Consider the following 18,821-nt stretch of genomic DNA (forward strand, 5'->3'; position numbering starts at 1 on the left):
TTCTAAGGTCTCAAGTATAGTTACAATGGCTGCCCCACCCTTCAAACCGAAACGCATTACTACTTCACGGCAGAAACAGGCAGGGTGGTGGTACCTACCCGCGCGGACTCACAAGAGGTCCTACCCCCAGTAATTACGCAAATTATAATTTTGAGGGTTTCATTTTTATTACACGATGTTATTCCTTCACCGTGGAAATCAATCGTGAACATTAAAATTTGTTGAGTACGTATTTCATTACAAAAATTGGTACCCGCCTGATATTCGACTACCGGTGCATCGCTCAACACCGGACTCCTTATCCGTTCGGTCACGAAGAGTTTAAAAAAAAATAAAAAATTAATAAAAAATATAAAATATAAAAATTTCGGCGTTCATTTTTCGCGGCGAAAACAACTAAACTCATTTAATCACTGCACTATTCGCCGCGACTACCGCTCGACTCCGTGGCTTGCGCCGTCCTTATTCATGCATTTGTTTTGCTCGCCCGCCGCATCGTAAGTCGCCCGCGCGATTCGCTCGGTACATTCTATATTAAGTGTATAATCTATGGTACATTCCGCCGGTCGCTTCGCCGGTCGCCGGTGCGCGTGGCTTGTTAGGTACATTTCTATGTTCTTATTTTAGTCGCTAGACGCTTCGCCGTTCGCACCGCGCGAATATTCGTATCGGCGAATGTCCCGTGGCCAGGCTGTTAGGCCACGACTACTTCAACTTGGGTGGGTTAATTTACTCGCCGAACGATGACCGGACATTGAGCGTTCGTTCCTCAGCGGTCGGAGATCCTGTTCGAAGTGAGCAACATGAAGCCGCGGCGCAAACGCGTGGCGCCCGTGAGCCGGCAGCTGCCGCACGAGTCGCGCCGCGTGTGGCGCCACGTCACGTGCGCCCTGCGCGCTGCCGACTGCGACGCCGCCACGCTCGCCAAGCGACACGTGGAGCAGGCGCAGCGGGACGCAGTCAAGCACCGCGAGGCCAGCGGGGAGAAGTGGCAGACGCAGGTACGCTACTCGCTTACTGGAGGGTAGGTACCACCGCCCTGCCTATTTCTGCCGTGACGCAGTAATGCGTTTCGGTTCGAAACGCAGGACACTGTGTGTGTGTGTGTGTGTGTGTGTGTGCGTGTGTGTGTGTGTGTGAGCATATGTGTGTATGTATATACATGTATATATACACACAAGGTATTTAGGCATCTGTTCAGTTGTTAATTTTTTTCTGTATGCACCTGTTTAGAATTGCAATCCAGATTGTTTTGTTAAATATTTAAACATATAATTTCTATGGTTGTAATTTGTTTTGTGCATCAGTATAAAAAAATAAAAAAGGCAGTCAAAGATAGTTACTATACTGAGACCTTAGAACTCATATCTCAAGGTGGGTGGTGGTATTTATGTTGTAGATGTCTGTGGGCTCCGCTAACCACTTAACACCATTTGGGCCGTGAGCTCATCCAGCCGTTTAAGCAATAAATAAAAAACCCAGTTTATTGTGCAACGACACATCTGAATTGAGGCCATCAGCGTAAAAGTGGCCGAGCCCACAATTTTTCAAAATTGGTGCTTCTATATTGCAATTTATTTGAAACAAAATACATTTTGACGCAAAACCGGCCTATCCATAGTTTCACCCATAGATAACAGATGGCTTTGTAAACATTATTTTCGCGCGTATTGTTTTTGCCTACAAAGCAGCGTAAAAGTAAATTCAAACCTCGATATCTCCATACTAACTATGGTAAGCTTAGGCCACTTTTGCACTGACGGCTTCAATTCGATATTCGAATTTATAACCGTTATTACGTGACTAGAACGCAATATTCGAATACTCAGTCAAAATTCGGACTAATTTGGGGTTTTCACATTTCAGCTTTTCAGTCCCAGGATCGAAGAAGGCTGGGAGTACAAGTCGCCTCTCAAGAATCGCAACGTGCCCTGCAAATCGCCCCAACACAAGCACTCTGAGAACGACAACACGAGATAATCGTATCAAAGTAGAAGAGACTTTATTTATATCAACACTAAGGTAGTGATTCCTGTCACGGCTATACCGGTCCCTTTAGTGCAGGCACGTAGCCGAATCCATGGGTAATGTTGCTAAATTAAATAAAACGGGAAGTTAATAGTCGTAGTAACTTTTTGAAAATTGATATACTTTTTTTTTAAATCGGAGTTAATTTCCAATAAAATTTATGTAGAAGATAATATTCTTTGTTGTTCATTAACTTCATAGACAACGTGGTGTCTCGGGCAAGTCGTTATACATCTTGAAATGTCCATGTTTCCATTTTTGATTGTGTATAAAACCACTTTTATGCTGTTCGCACACATACGACCTGTATTAATTTTTATTTTTTGAACTAAATTTCAATTTTGGTTAGTGTTATAGAAAAAACAAATTAAAAACTCACTTGAACCTTTCAGTCTAAATCCATCTTTATTTATTTATTTATTTATTTATTTATTTATTTAATTAGTCTACTTACAAATTAACAGTATAAACCAAAACATTTGTAAGGTATTAATAATTAGCTTAAGTAATTCCTGACAACAAAAATAAATCGCTGCAAACCATCATGGAATATATCCATTTCCGGAGCATAAGCTAGCAAGCCATTGAGTAGCGAGACAGCACGATGCGTCGGGGAGTTAGCGGTGTGCTGCGTACGCGCGTGCGTAGTACTAAGAAGCTGCCGCTGGCGACGCACCCCTCCACACATACATCCGCGCATGTAGCCATCAGGCACATATAACGACACTGATTCCAGTGCAGTGGAGTTATCAATTTTGTTATGCAATAGCTGATAATAATGCACCACAAGAGTCATCTTCCGTCTGAGCTCAAGAGTATCTAATCCGACCATACCAGTCACATAAAGTGATGGATACAAGAACGGATAGTATCCATACATTTTCTTGAATAGGAACCTGCAAAATTTTTTATGTAGTTTTTCCAGCATTAGCTTTTGAACTGCTTCGCGAGGATCCCACACGAGTGCGTTATATTCAAGACTACTTCGCAAATAGGCATCGTACAGCATAACAATCACACGATGGCCTACAAAGTCGTGCGTCTGACGAATTATGAACCCGAGCAGACCACTACCCCTTTTACATATATTTTGTATGTGATCTTTAAACGTTAGCTTGGAATCGAAAATAACTCCCAGGTCACGTATAACTGCCACATGATTCAAAATGACTCCAGATAAATGGTATGGAAACAACACGGGCGACCGTGACCGGCTGTAAGCAACGACCTTGCATTTATTAGTATTAAAATGCAAGCGGTTACGCTCTCCCCATTCTGCAACCCGAGTAATGTCGCGTTGCAAAGCATGGCGCTCAGCATCACACCCGACCCCAACGTACAGCTTAAGATCGTCAGCAAACATAAGACACTTGGTCCTCTCACTGAGAATAGAAGATAGATCATTTATCATGATTAAAAACTGAGTGGGACCAAGGTTACTACCCTGACTGACCCCTGATCTTGTAAAATAAGTTTTAGATTTGAAACCCGCTAACTCAACATGCTGAGACCTATCAGAGAGATAAGAAGAAAATAATTTGAGGAGTTTTGGGGTAAATCCGAATGAAGCAAATTTCATCAACAATACGTCATTATCGACACGGTCGAAGGCTTTTTCAAAGTCTAAGTATACAGCGTCGACTTGTTTCCCTGCATCCATTTCAGCAGCAACATAGTTGACGAAATTAATATGGTTAGTTGCCGCAGATCTACCAGCTCGAAAACCATGTTGACTGTCAGTCAATTGGTTCCGGATCTGCGCACTAACATGTTTATTAATAATGGACTCAAATATCTTTGCAAATACTGATAATACTGCGATGGGTCGATAGTTTTTCACATCTGTGCGGTCACCACCCTTGAAGACCGGAGTTACTCTAGTGTGCTTCCACGTAGATGGATATGTGGACATTCGGAGTGAGAGATTATAAATATGTAGTAGTGGTACACTAAGCACACTTATACAATCCTTAGCCAAAAAGGAAGGGATACGATCTGGACCTGATGCGGAGAACGGCTTAATGCGCTTCACAGCACAGCGCAGGTCGGAATTATCTACAGTCAATAAAGCTACTCGAGCACTGGAACAAAACTGTGATGTTATTGCTGCACTATGCTGGGCCTCAGTTGGATCTAATTTGGGTTCATCGGCTAAGAAAACTGAACTGAAGTAAGTTGCAAATGCATCTGCCGCGTATTGTCCTTCCACAGGTTTTCCCAAGTAATCATAATATTTATTACAATTATGCCTACTTTGTCGCTTATCTTTAATAAACTTCCAAAATATTTTTGGATTATCACCGATGTCTCTCTCTATACTCAACAAATATTTTTTATACGCTGTCTCGATCAGATATTTTATTCTACTCCTATAATATTTAAACAATTCTAAATTTACTTCTTTTCCCTCAGCTTTGTACCTTTTGTGGTTAAAATGTTTGAATCTTAAGTTTTGTATTATTTCGGAAGTAAACCAAGTTGGGTATTTATTGGTTTGATTTGTTACTATGCAACGTTTGGTCGGCACACAGTAGTCGATTATAGAGTATAATTTGTTATAAAATGTATTAAGAGCGATGTTGACATCTGTCTCAGAAACAATGTCACTCCAATCAATCTCAGCAAAAGATGCATATAGTACATTAATATCAGCTTTACGAAAATTCCATTGGAAGCCGCTATCCAGTACGTAGGCTGGATCGGATGATAGAGGGAGGGAGGGCATGCCGGCGCCGACACAGCTCCGCCTGCTAGGCCATCGCACGGATACTTCAAGCGTCGGATGATAGCAGTCCTCCGGCACGAGAGCACCGATTCCCCTCACAACACAGACACGTTCTCTGTGTAGTCCACTCAAAACGAAATCCAAGATACCTCCATGATGATTTGGAATAGTATTAAATTGCGTTAATTTACAAAAATTTAAGAAATATTCGAATTGCTCGCGTACATAGGTAGACACAGAATTTAAATTGAAATCACCAATAACAACTACTTCCACCGGTGCAAGTTTACAAATAGCATTTTCGATGGTTTGTAACACATGTATATACTCCATATTATTATAATTAGGCGGTAAGTATACTACACAACAGAGAAACTTAATATTTTTATAAGTTATTAATACAAATAAAACCTCATCTTAAAATAACACTGTAATAAATCTGAGAGAGAGTTACGTGCCTGTGTATTATTATAGGTCGTAGGATGTTTATAGCGGTTCGGTTGATAGACTATACGAATAAATGCTTCTGTTTAGTAAATATTGATCAAATGAAAATAAGTACCAATACAAAATTAATACATGATTTCTTGCCAATTTAACAAGAGTCCCAACAGAAGAATATCTGTATTGTTACTTCAGTAGTTCGGTCGCGCGTCTGTCGCCCAGAAGTATGAACTTTAAGAAAGGAAAAAACATAAACAGGAGCATTAAACTCATCTTAGTGAAACGATCAGCTGTTCCCGCATATGGACGCCATCTTGTTAAAAAGATTTTCAAACAAAATGGCGCACGTCTAGATGTTAATAAACACGACCACGTTACATGTTTAATAGGTTAAGGTTATTTAAAAATATTGTGTAGATAAAACTTAAAGAAATGTTGTACAAAAGTTGTATGAGTTTTTTTGTTTACATTTTTTGTTCATAATTGATTAGCATCTTTGGAAAGATTTTTTTTTACTTTTTGCGAATACAGCATTCAATTTTTAATGGGTTTGTTGTGAAGACTTGAGTAGATGTTATACTTTTAAATTTATGGACATAATTTGACATGTACTTGGTTCAACAAATATCTATACCTCAATCTTATTACAAAAGTACTCCTGATTAATGTAGTTATCATAAATGTCATCTGTCAAATTAACAGTACGAATCTTGTTGTATAGAGATGAAATCTTATCTAAATTTACTGCTTAACGGCCTATAATAAATAGTTTGTAATGGCAGAAATGGCATGATTGTTAGCGATAACGCCATAAATATATGTAAATAAATACATGTGGGAGCGAAAAAAAACATACATGTAGGAGCTAAAAAAAGCTTGTTTGAACACACGCTTAAAGCACTCTGATAATAGAGAGAGAGAGAGAGAGAAAGCTGCAGAATGGACGTTGTAGTTTTTTTTTTTCAACCTTCAGATGACTATTCTAAAACAATGAAAATTAATTGTGATATCTTATATCTTAGGACTCTCGGTATAAACTTTGCTGAAACACGAGAGGTGATGATATTGGTTCGTTTTTATAGAACCAGAAATATTAAATTCAATATCCCTTTGCTCGGACGAAATAGGATTCCAAGGCAAAGGGAATAAATAGGCAGGCACCTCTTAATACAAATTGTCGAAAATATTGTAGAATATATTAAGTATCACGAATTTTGTTGTAAGTTATCTACTTTAACGAAACTTTTAAAAAAATTAAAATTATCGTATGTAGTTCAGAACGAAAACAGAAGTTACTTACTATATCATATCTCTTAATATATTTAAGAAAAAAAAAATAGATTTTTCACATCCTTTTTCTACTCTATAAAATAATACTATCAAAATCGTTTGGAACTAATCTAAAGGCGATATTCGTACCAATACTTCATCCTATTGGCCCAACATCAATTCTGGATATTGGCAACGTTGGTGATATCTGTCAAAATAAGGACTACAGAATATGAATGAAAATGATCCCTTTATTAAATACAATGATATGATTAAACACGGCATGTCGTATTTACAATTTTGATAATCGTATAAACACATATAAAACCTTCACAATATATAAATGTTATATTTAAAAAATTGAACACTACAAGTCCGACTGGCGGGACTTTTGTGAATTTTCGTGAGTTCGTTGTTCCGGGCTGTTGGCGAAGATGATATAGAAATAATGTTTACACTGATTTGGTATGAGGTTTTAATATAAAAAAGCGACACAATAACTAACATAAAATACAAAATGAGTTGAGAATCGTACAGTCAAACTAAGACTCGCAATATTTTACTGGTCGTCGTCGCGCGCGCTGAAGGCGTGTGTTTTCGCGCTCAGAGAGCTCTGTCTCAGCCCCCCGCTGTAAGGTAAGGTAAGACGGCGGCGGGAGCGGTATCGCACGTTCGGAAATTTCGTTCCGTTATAAAAATGTTAATGTAATTTCGGTAAATAAATGATCGTTTAAGGGCTCGCAATGGTTGATTGATATCGATACTTTCAGGATTCAAATCAAAGCCACGTATATTAATTAGGTCCATGTAGCACTTCGTTATAGTGAAAAGACTGAATGAGTGAACGAAAATGGGTGTACTGTGAAAAGTGGCGTGAAGTGAATTGCAGAATTTAATTATTATTATTATTCTATCACATAGACTTATTCGATTGAATAGTTTTAAAACCATGTTGTATATTTAAATAAAAAATTATTACGTAAGCTGCATTTGTTTTATTGCCTGAAATTATGGGAGAAGTAATCGAAGTTTCAAATCTGTCCTGATATAGTTCCCCCTGAACACATTCTATTCCAATCGGTGCAAGGTTTGACAATGCAATCAAGGTTGGCTTCAGGCTACAGTTTATGAATATCTCGATGATTAATGCTATGGATCACGAGAAACTACTAATTGTTCGTACATTCCCTGAATTTACCCATAATAACCATACCCTTTACTCAACCATCTTAAATTTAATAATGCAAGGGTACCGCAAGCCCGTCCAGGCTGGAACCTATACTTTTTTTTATTGCTTAGATGGGTGGACGAGCTCACAGCCCACCTGGTGTTAAGTGGTTACTGGAGCCCATGGACATCTACAACGTAAATGCGCCACCCACCTTCAGATATAAGTTCTAAAATCTCAGTATAGTTACAACGGCTGCCCCACCCTTCAAACCGAAACGCATTACTAAAACCATTTTTTTATGAATGAGGGATTACTTGCGGCCCAGAGACAGAGGCCTTTCCAGTTACACCAGGACAGGTGGGCAAACTAAAATCACTGGAGATTGGTGACATGTGATTTGAGATGATACCGTCATCTCGTTCATACCGAAGCAAAGCTCAATGTAGGGCCTTTTCAGTAATCATTTCTGCCTTGAACCACACGGCTCTGGAATGAACTCCCCATGTGAACGAGTAACAAAGTTTCACTTTTAAAATAACTTTTAATTTTAATTAAACTAGGCGGACGTACAGATTAGCGCATTTGGCTTACTACCACTCATTCCTGTAGGTATTTTTTAAACCACATATTCCATTGGGATTGTTTTGATTCATATCATTGTAGCCCATGATACAATCTCAAATGAATACATAAACGTACCGATTATAAGTAATTTTTTTGCATTTGAAGATAAAAGAACAAAGCACTGGCCGTTTTCCAATTACAGCACAAGAGCGCATCATGCGGCATAATGCTCAACTAAGCTTCAGCATAATTCGGCATTATGCGTGACTGAGTCGCATTATGCTCTGTAATTGGAAAACTAATACAGGTAGTTTTCCAATTACGCTCTTGTGCTGTAATTGGAAAACGGCCACTGACAGTAGCTAATGACAGAAATTAACAACGTCACCACAGTGAAATGTCAAGTTGGCATTTGGCAGTAACCTGACTGTTTACGATTCCGAAAAGCAGTAAGGAGTGAGTCAGTCATATTTGATATTTGTAACATACATACCTACCTTTTTAGTAGCTCTTTCGCTCTTAATTCGTTTGAAATACGGTTGTTTCACCGTAAAACATTAAGAAACTTATTTTCCTCCTGGAACGTGCATATTAACAACCTAAATGTCACGACAATCATGACAACATCGATACCAATGACCAAACCTAAGTGATATTTAGGATCTCATTCAATGAAATTATTGCAAGAATCAATAGTGTATAACGTGTGTAGACCTTGAGCTTTTATTAAAGGTAATTGGTTTGTATTCCAGACTACATAATGTCGAAGGAAAAGTCAGAAAGTGTAAACGGCGATAGTTCCACAGTTGCTGAACAAAACGGTGAAAAACGCATAGGCTGTGCTCATTACAAACGGCGAGCGAAGTTTGTGGTGAGTTAGTATATTAATTGCGATGTATAAATTCATATACTACACACATATTTCAGCTAGAACACCTCGGGGTACAAAAGACGCGTTCTAGATTCTAATTATAAATGTCACGTAGGAATCTCGAGATGGTGAAATGCGAAAATACGAAAACAAAGTGAAGTCAACGAACCTCCGATTTTTGCCGTGATCCTTATTCTAAATTAAAAATTTGTACAGAAAACAAAAGCATTAGACAAAGCATTGATTTAATTCTTTCCAGTCATGTTCATGTATATGTCCAATAATTACGCGCTTTAAAAATGATTTGTCTGTTGATGTAAATGAAAAGAACACTATATATTGGACTAAGCTTATGCATTATCAAAATATGCATTCAGATTGGCTTAACCACTTTAGAAACAGGCAATAATGCTTACCATTTCACTACATTACAAAATATATCTTTTGAGGTTGAAATATAAACAAATAAATATTCTTACACATCACCAAAACCAATAACAAAGAACTAATAATAAAAACAAATCTGTTTTCTAGACACCATGCTGTAACAAAGTGTACATCTGCCGTTACTGTCATGATGAAAACGAACAACACTATTTCAATAGGAAGACTGTTACAGAGCTGATATGCACAGAGTGTGACACAAGACAAAAGGTGCAGCCAGAATGCCAGAACTGTGGAGTTAGGTTTGGAAAGGTAATGTTGCTTTAAACTAGTGAGATGTAACAGTGATATTAAGAAGTTGTTAATAGGATGCCAAACATATTTGAGTAACTAGACGATGACCGAGCTTTGCTCAGTTTTTTTTTTTATAACGCCATCTTTTAGTGTCTTTAAAGCGGCTAGTTGCTCTCAATTAAGAAAAATAATATTATTATTCGCCAATAGATGTTGGGAAGAGTTGATTATTGAAAACACGAATAAAAAAACATTTTCTGAAAATAAATCGTCGCTAGATCGATTTATCGCCCCCGAAATCCTCCGTATACTAAATTTTATGAAAATCGTTAGAGCCGTTTCAGAGAATCAGATTATATATATATTAATATACAAGAATTGCTCGTTTAAAGGTATAAGATATGTAAATGTACCAAAATGTAATAATATGTCATTTAAGCCTGTAGTTCCCTATAAACACGATTGCTTGGCCACTAGAGCAAGTACAGAACTGAAGCTTGAACAAATATTGTTCATGCATATGTTACTGAACCTATCAATACATTCTTAAGTAGGATACAGCTTAAATTCATTCAACAACATTTTGTCAAATTGTCAAAAGAAAGCACTAGAAAGCTGTCAAGGTAGAGGGGGAAGAGTTTGACCGAAGAAGACATGGATGGGAGAACTATAGACTACTTAACATAATAGTAGTAGGACATATTTTAAACTCAAATAAAAGCTATCACTATCTGGTGTTAAGAATTCATGCACTTTAGTTCAAAGGATTGGACAGACCTTATAGAATTCAAATGTGACCTCATGTTTCGTCTGATGTCTATGGGCTCCTTCAACCAATTAACACCACTTAAGTTATAATAAAGCACCCCGTCTACCAAGATTTTATTTTTAAAACCTGCTGTCTATCAGGTATAAGATCTATGTAAAATTAGCATATAGTTGAGCAGGAAATGGAGATTCATTTCTATTAATATATAAAATCAAACATATTCCATGTTTGTTGAAATTAGAATTCAATGCCCTGTTTGCAGTGGAGAATCAATAACTTGTAGTTTACCCGACATACATCACACATTAAACAAATAATGTCATAAATAAATCGAGTTAACTGTAAGACCTTGGCAAGTACATAAAACGTCTTTAGATAGTGAAGATGTTAATTAAAACACATTTACTTTATTTATTTTGATAACATCATGTAACAAATGTTTTTTTTGTTTACAGACAGTGAATTATTCTTCTTTAAACAATGTATTTTATTGCTCGTGTAGGTAAACGAGCGTACCGCCCACCTGATAGTCAGTGGTCACCATTGCTCATGGGTGTCATCAATGCCAGGGGCAAAGCTAAGCAATTGCCTGCCGTTTAATACTCTCCACAAGCCTCATTTAAAGAAGGACATGTCATAGCGCTGGGGAACCAACAATATTTGAGCAATATCCTCAGTGGTAGACGGCAATTTATCATCCACTGGTTTTAGCACTTGGAATGACTGTGTCTTCAATGCGTCCATAATATTCACTTAACTTCATTATTGAGTACTGGTAGGTGTACTGATTGAACTACCAATATCTTAATATTACAGTACACTTGTTTGATCTGCAACCTGTTTGATGATGAAGATAAGAAGCAGTATCACTGCGACGGATGCGGCATATGTCGTGTAGGAGGCCGCGATAGGTTCTTCCATTGTGAACGCTGCAACATGTGCCTGCCTGTTCAGTTGCAAAGGGTGGGACATAGGGTGAGTCAATTAAAAACTAATCTGAGTGCAGTAATCCTCCAAAAATCCATTAACAGTGCTTTTAGGTCCCACAAGCACCAATCACCGCTCTCGCCGAACCCGTCTTGCAACGAAGGGCTCGACGAGCGAATTAACCCATAGACACAGCCCAGTGAGTTTCTCGCCGGATCTTCTCAGTGGGTCGCGTTTCCGATCTGGTGGTAGATTCTGCGAAGCACAGCTCTTGCAAGGGTCAGTGTCAGCAACACTCCAGTTTGAGCCCCATGACCTCACCTACGTGTTAGCAAAGCTGAAATAGCCTCTTAAGGCTATCAGTATAGGTAGGAAAAAAAAAGCAGTAGTCCCTAAAGTATTTGTCTGATATTCATTCTGATGTAATGACAGGATTGTCAAAACAAAATTTAGATGTTTAAAATTGGCTGTCTCTCTATAGCAAGGACTCCTAAACTTATTTTGTCTACTGCCCACTTTGAGAATAAATTATTTTTTGGCGCCCCCATTTTTTCACCTACTTAAAAACGAAAAAATACTTTATCTGTTAGCACTCATCTTCAAGTGGGCCGTGTGCTCGTCTGCCTACAAATAATCACGTTTCCCGCGTCCATATTCCATACTATACAGGCTCTCTGCTTATAACCGAAGTTACAAGACACGCCCCCAAAAAATATGTGTTTTTTATAACAACATTTTTAACAACACATCAATACATAGATCTATTGGTGCCTTAAGTCCTTTCTATTAATAATACGAGCGCGATTCAGAAAATGAGCAACGCCATCTATTGATAATATTATTAAAACGGATGCATGTATTTTGGGCGTGCATTTCTCTGCACATCCCTATCCCTACTAATATATAAATGTGAATGTAAGTTTGTTTGTTACGCTTTCACGCGAAAACTACTCAACCGATCATCATGAAACTTTGTACACATATTCTTGGAGGTATTAGAAGTAACACAGGATACTTTTAATTAAGAAAAATTTTTATCTTTACGAAAAATTAAAAAAAACATTTGTCAAAAAATCTCAAAATCTAGCTTCTTCAACGCCACCCACAGGTTCAGTAATGAAGTTCCAATCCTGAGTGCTGTAAATGAAGTCGCGGGTAAAATTTAGCATTATGCCAAAGTAACTATTCCACGCGGACGAAGTCGCGGGCATAAGCTAGTATAGAATATATAATTTTTTTTTGTAAATAAAAAGTCCTTCAATACACATCAAAGTCTAAGTGTTCGCGCCTAACAGACTCATAGACGTTGTTAATAGCATGTTAACGGCAGAGCTTAAATCAGGATATTTCAGTGCATAATTAGATTTATAATTTGTATTAGTTAAAAAGAAGTAATGTCAACCTTTCAACACGGAGTGTTATGATAAGGCAATTTGTATGAATTGAATATCAAATCTGTAGGGGTCAAGAACAAAAGTTTGACAATAAATAAATAGTATGCATGCGTGCGTGTGTCAAATACATGGTAGTGTGTGTAATGTTTTCTTTATTGATTTAATGTATTTTTTATGCATTATTTAAAAAAAATATTAGCTTTGTGCACTTCTTCTCTATATTCTCTATAAGTGTGGAAAATTTCATACTCCTCCGTCCGCGCAATTTTCGTAAAAAGGGATACAAAGTTTTTGCTTCACGTATTAATATATAGATTATAATATCTTGCACTGCACCAAAATTCGCATGTCAAATAATGACAAAGCATACACGTTGCTTTTAACTTATGTAATAACTCATTTTCTATATGCTTAGCGAATAAATGTTTTCTTTCTTTCTTTCATTCATTATTTCGTTCTTTCTTTACTATGTCCCGCAGTGCGTAGAGAACGTGTCCCGGTCGAACTGTCCCGTGTGCCTGGAGGACATCCACACGTCCCGCATCCCGTGCCACATCCCGGACTGCGGGCACCTGCTGCACCGGCCCTGCTTCGAGCAGCTGCTGCACTCCGGCCACTACGCGTGCCCCACGTGCCAGACGAGCATGATCGACATGTCGAATGTGAGTTTCATCCGGGTCTAGTCCGTGTCAGTCCTCTTGCCTATTGTCCGGAAGCTCCAACTAATGGCAATGTCATTAAACTAAAGGCTCTTTGATCTCTCTGTCTCTCTCTTCGTCTAGGTGAATGTTGGTAGGACACATGCTACTTGCCATATGCATCAATGTTGAATGTGTGACTAGTGTCCCCGATGCCAACAATTTTACATTCTAAATTATTTAGGATGGATGTTGGGAAATAATCATCTTATTATTATAGAATAGGGATCGCAGCGCATAAAACAAAATTTCTACTGTCCCAAAATCTTGTGTTATAATAATAATTAAAAATTAATTAACACTTATTACGTCTTCGCCATCTTCCTTTTTCTCTGTTATTCTGTCTGTCATTCTCTTTTCCTTTTCTTTCCGTTTTCTCTCACTTAAATCACATCTTAACGCTCCGTTCCACACTCTTTTCATACGTTCCGTTCTTAATAATCCTACATTACTATTAGCATGTCCGGATAGGTACCAGGCGCTCTAAGAAATTATTTAAGGTGAAGTTGTTTTGTTGCAGCTCTGGAACTATCTGGATTCCGAAGTAGCGGCCACACCGATGCCGTCCGAGTACGCCGACTACAAGGCCACGATACTGTGCAAGGATTGTCATAAGGTAATAAACACTATGATGTGGAACAAGGCCTGAGGCCTGGAAGATTTAAATTCAAATAATCTTTAACCCGTCAAAGTAATTAAATTTCTTTGAAAGGTTAATGTAGGTTTAGTGCTTTTTTTGTTTAATAATACTACTAGCAGACAGAAGAAAACAGATTTAAGAAATTAATGCAGGCTTATAAAAAAAATTACAGTCTGAATTCCTAATATCACCCTGTGATAGCAGTGCGTATTGTGTGAAAGAGAGAAAGAGAGAGTATTATTTATTGTACGCCAAAAAACAAATAAACAGTGCGATACATTAAACACAAAAAAAGTACAATTAGCGATCTTATCGCTAAGAGCGATCTCTTCCAGACAACCATCATTGTGCTTAATGCTAGTTTTTTCAACTTCTCGATCGCGTAAAAGCTAACTCAAATTTGTATGGAGTTGGAGTAGCGCCTCTAGCGGCAAACGAAGCACTAAGCACACTGAATGTAACGCGTCATAGTTCAGTTTCTACAACATGAAAGACGAAAGTATCACACCGTACAGCCTAATTTTTTGTACATTCTATTAAATGATACATGATACGTAACATGGAGCCAAAAATAATAGAAATGAAATGAGGTGAAGTTGATTTATTTGAGACTGTGATCAAAAAAATCTTTTTCAAACGAGGCTTGCGGAGAGTACTTAATGGTAGGCAGCGGCTTGGTTCTGCCCCTGACATTGCTAACGTCCATGAGCGACGGTGACCACTTACCATCAGGCCGTATGACGGTCTGCCTACAAAGGCAATAAAAAAAAGGGATTGAATTAAATGAAACAAGATGAGATTGGGTGAAATAAAGTCTCACTAATACGGTGGTTATTTACTGAGAATTTTTCAGTGATATTTTAGCAAGAACCCGAGAAGTTACGTCCAGCTACTTTCAATGACCCCCGACGATTAATAAACTGACGTTGTTACACGATATTAATCCAGAAAATAACACTAAATTAACGAAACAAATCAATTCGTACAATTAAGCTCCGAACGTTCTCGCCACAGATACTACAATTTTTATACTAATATTGATGTTTTGACATTCCAGCTGTCAACGGTGAAGTTTCACGTCGTAGGACTGAAATGTCAACATTGCGGAGCCTACAACACGTGTCAGACGAACGGGTTCCATAAGTAAGTTCACTTGAAGTAACTGCAGGCCAGTAAGGCTTTTACTGGAGATAGGACCTCTTGTGAGTCCGCGCGGGTGGGTACCACTACCCTGGCTATTTCTGCCACACATCTAAGAAATAAAAAATACGTTATTGTACAGGGAGAGCGGGAGTACTGAATCGGGAGACGCGTCAAGTTCATCGTCGGCGTCGTCTGCGTCATCAGCGCCGTCGCCCCGCGCCCCCCCGGCGCCGCACCACGACCTGCCCACCGCCAACCCGCTGGACGAGCCGCCCCAGGCCTGACCCGCCCTCGCCACCCCCAGGGCGATCCGTCCTAACCCACAAGCAGCTCCTAGACGATGTTCATCTGCATTTTTGTATTCGTGTGCTATACGTGAACATACGAGTCCTCGACCCGCCTGGTGCTAAGCGGTTACCATAGAAAGAAAGAAAGAAATCATTTATTCGCCAAGCATAGTGAAAATGAGTTATTACATAAATTAAAAGCAGCGCGTACGCTTTGTGATTATTTGACATGCGAATTTTAGTGCAGTGCAAGATATTATAATGTTATATAATTTACTATTCGTTCATCCATAATTCAACTAATAATTATTATTAAAAAGTCAATTTATTTTCAATGTCGTCTCTAAGAAAATCATTTATGTGATAATAATTTTCACTAATAAGATTGTCTTTTAGTTTTTTCTTAAAATGAAAATCTTCTAAGTCTAAGAGATTCAATGTCAAATTCACCTTTATATGTAGACTAGCGACCCGCCCTCGCTTCGCTTCGGAAACATTAAAACACACATGAAACCAAAAAAATAATTTTTTTTTTTTTTTTAAAAAGTAGTCTATGTTCATCAGGGACAATGTCGGCTTCTAATGGAAAAAGAATTTTTCAAATCGGTCCAGTAGTTTCGGAGCCTATTCGAAACAAACAAACAAACAAACAAATCTTTCCTCTTTATAATATTAGTATAGACAAGAACGCGAAACTGGTTCGCGACAGAATTTTTTTATGTAGGTTTGTTCTAACACATATTCCTTACTACAAGCACATGATATAGATTTTTAAATAAAGTTTATTACCTCCGAAAGCTGACAAACATTCGGGCCGCTTGATTGTGAGTGGTCATTGTAGCTCATGGACATCACCAATGGCAAGCCGCTGTCCGCAACCCGATAACCCGTTAGCTGAATTAGTGTATTAGTTAAACCAAAGGAAACTGCAAAAACAAAGATATGTTTGTTTTTAATGCTCTAGATAAACCGATGAGCTCACAGCGTATCTGATATTAAGTGTTATGGGAGCTTGTAGTTGTTACGCACGTTGTAATTCCGAGGTGAGATACAGGCTCAATTGGACAACGTCTGTGCCACCGTTCAGACCGGAACGCAAGACTGCTTTGCGACACAGCTAGAGACGATACTAGGACTACGATCAGTAAATCGATATTGACAATGGCACTGCTGATGATTCTGCCGACGTTAAACAAACACAAGATATTGCATTTTATGTATTATTTAAAGCATTGACTTGCATTGGATGTCATCAAAAACCAACTTACACATGAGGTAACTGGCCTCAAACGATGCCATTACTTTTCACACAGTGTAGACTTGCCGAAATGTGTCTTGTCATCAGTAACATAAAATTCGATTGTTCTTTTGCAAAAATTGGTTGTACACACATTATTTTGAAATCCATTTCAATTTGTATTTCAAATCAGCAGAAATAAATAGATTTTGCTTTTGAATTGACTTTGTGTTTATATTGTGTGTTATATGTCTGGAATGAATAATGTGACATATCTAACTTCAAATGAGGCTAAGTTTAAATTATAATATTTCAGTTATGATTACTCTTTTCCCTCTTTACTGGCCCCGCTAAGACCCCACTGCACCAAGCTCCATTATGTAAACTTTTCTTGAACACTCTTGAAGGGGACTGAAAGCTCATCTGCATATTAAAGAAAAAAATTCATAAATACCTCACTTGTAATGGAATATTCTTTTTCTACCTGTTTCATAATTTCTTTGCAATTAAAGTACAATAGAAATGTAGTACATTATTATTGATACAAAAATGCTTTATTATTTATTGACTAATTTAGTGTTGTGATTAAAGTTGTTGATATAAAAATATTTTAATGCAGCGGCTGTGTTATATTTGCTGTTCATGTAATTTATCAAAATGGTAAACTGAAATTAAATATTTAAAGGATACCGGTATCAGTTTACTTCAAGTTGCTAGTTTTATGTTAGAGCTTCAAGAACTTTATATGCCCGACATTTGTTGTACATATTTATTGGATACTCAAGAGATACATCAATAAATATATTAAATTCATTATTTCTTTTTAAGAGCAACAGTTTACCTATGTAATCTTAATTAAAAAGAATGTTATAATAGTGTTAGAAAAATTTTTCACCTATTTTATTATAATTTTTAATATAACTTTGGTCCAGTGTAGTTTGCAAGTTGCATTTCACGCAGACATTGTTTTGTTGATTTTAATTCTATTACAGTAATGTATTCTGTATTTTCCTTGCAAGATTTTATGATTTGGAAAAGTTGAATAAATTATTGAATATCAGATTGTTTCTTCTGTTTCTGAATCTTTCTTTTGTCCTAGTTTCTATGATTAGATAAAAAATATTTCAAGTTTTTCATAACTTGTTCATAAGTAACTATGGGAATAATATCAATAGGCTAACAGACAATTGCAAAACATCAAAGTAGTTATAAGAAGTTCGGATATCGGCGGGTTCGAATCCCGCCAAGGGGAGATATTTGTATGATAAATATAAATGTCTTTTCCACTGTTATGGATGTATATTAAATATATGTATGTGTATAATAAAAATCTTACATTTATATCCGTTATCTGGTACCTGTAACACAAGTTCTTTACGAACTTATCACGGGACCAGTTAACGTGGCGTGATTGTTAGTAAATATTATATTTATTTATTTAAGAAGTACTCCTTCAATTCAGACATTACTTTTTATAATACTTTTGTCTTATGTTTATTGATGTAATTAAAATTTTCACCCACTTTCAGAGTAAGAGTCAAACTTAATTGCATTTGTAAACGTATGTACAACTCGACCAAGCTAAGTTTGCACCTCGCTGGAATGCGGCGCTCCGCCCGCTTCCCCGCTCACCTTCCCGCGACCGCCCTATCGCGTCAATACGGTTAGCATCTTTGTCGCCGACACGCGTCATACGAGTTTTCGTCTCCCTATCCGTTGAATTTTAAATTTTTTAACTGTTCTTGTTAGGTTTTTTGTTGAAGTTTAGTTATATTATTGGACTATTTTTGTTTAACTGCTATTACTGAACGCTTAACGTTTTTTTTTACTTCGAGAGGATTGGTGTGGGCAACAAAATGAAAGGAAAGGTGATACACAGTGAAAGTAGAAACATAATCCTTAAAAAAGAAACATAAAGGAAAATGATTACTGAGCAATTGGGATACAAATTTTAAGTGCAAGAGCGCCCGGGTGGT

General features: G+C 37.5%; 2 protein-coding genes across 3 annotated transcripts in view; both read left to right on the top strand.

Moving 5' to 3' along the window:
* LOC114240842 (oxysterol-binding protein-related protein 9) overlaps positions 1–2,201 on the top strand; it is a 74,564-nt gene extending 72,363 nt beyond the window's left edge. Inside the window, exons 15-16 of the mRNA XM_028171530.2 lie at positions 774–1,001; positions 1,867–2,201. Coding sequence (XP_028027331.2) covers positions 774–1,001; positions 1,867–1,980 — 342 coding nt within the window. The 3' untranslated portion in view covers positions 1,981–2,201. The remainder of the gene's footprint in view (positions 1–773; positions 1,002–1,866) is intronic.
* A 6,354-nt stretch (positions 2,202–8,555) lies between these two features.
* On the top strand, positions 8,556–17,905 carry Rchy1 (Ring finger and CHY zinc finger domain containing 1). Of its 2 annotated transcripts, none has more exons than XM_028170586.2 (8): positions 8,556–8,657; positions 8,954–9,072; positions 9,607–9,768; positions 11,336–11,494; positions 13,320–13,502; positions 14,059–14,154; positions 15,236–15,321; positions 15,461–17,905. In XM_028170586.2, the coding sequence occupies exons 2-8, from the start codon at positions 8,962–8,964 to the stop codon at positions 15,603–15,605; spliced, it is 942 nt and encodes a 313-aa protein (XP_028026387.1). In that variant the 5' UTR covers positions 8,556–8,657; positions 8,954–8,961; the 3' UTR covers positions 15,606–17,905. The 2 variants fall into 2 exon arrangements, with proteins under 2 accessions (XP_028026387.1, XP_089591519.1); XM_089735393.1 differs by having other exon boundaries at positions 8,635–8,661.
* Positions 17,906–18,821: the final 916 nt, after the last annotated feature.

This window comes from Bombyx mandarina, chromosome 19 (genome assembly GCF_030267445.1).
Source record: "Bombyx mandarina strain Sakado chromosome 19, ASM3026744v2".
NCBI classification, from domain to species: Eukaryota; Metazoa; Arthropoda; class Insecta; order Lepidoptera; family Bombycidae; genus Bombyx; species Bombyx mandarina.

Coding starts and splice junctions, on each gene's coding strand:
- Rchy1 (XM_028170586.2), top strand. CDS start 8,962: ATGTCGAAGGAAAAGTCAGAAAGTGTAAACGGCGATAGTTCCACAGTT. Junction 9,073..9,606: donor AACGGCGAGCGAAGTTTGTG/GTGAGTTAGTAT, acceptor TCTGTTTTCTAG/ACACCATGCTGTAACAAAGT. Junction 13,503..14,058: donor GCATGATCGACATGTCGAAT/GTGAGTTTCATC, acceptor GTTTTGTTGCAG/CTCTGGAACTATCTGGATTC.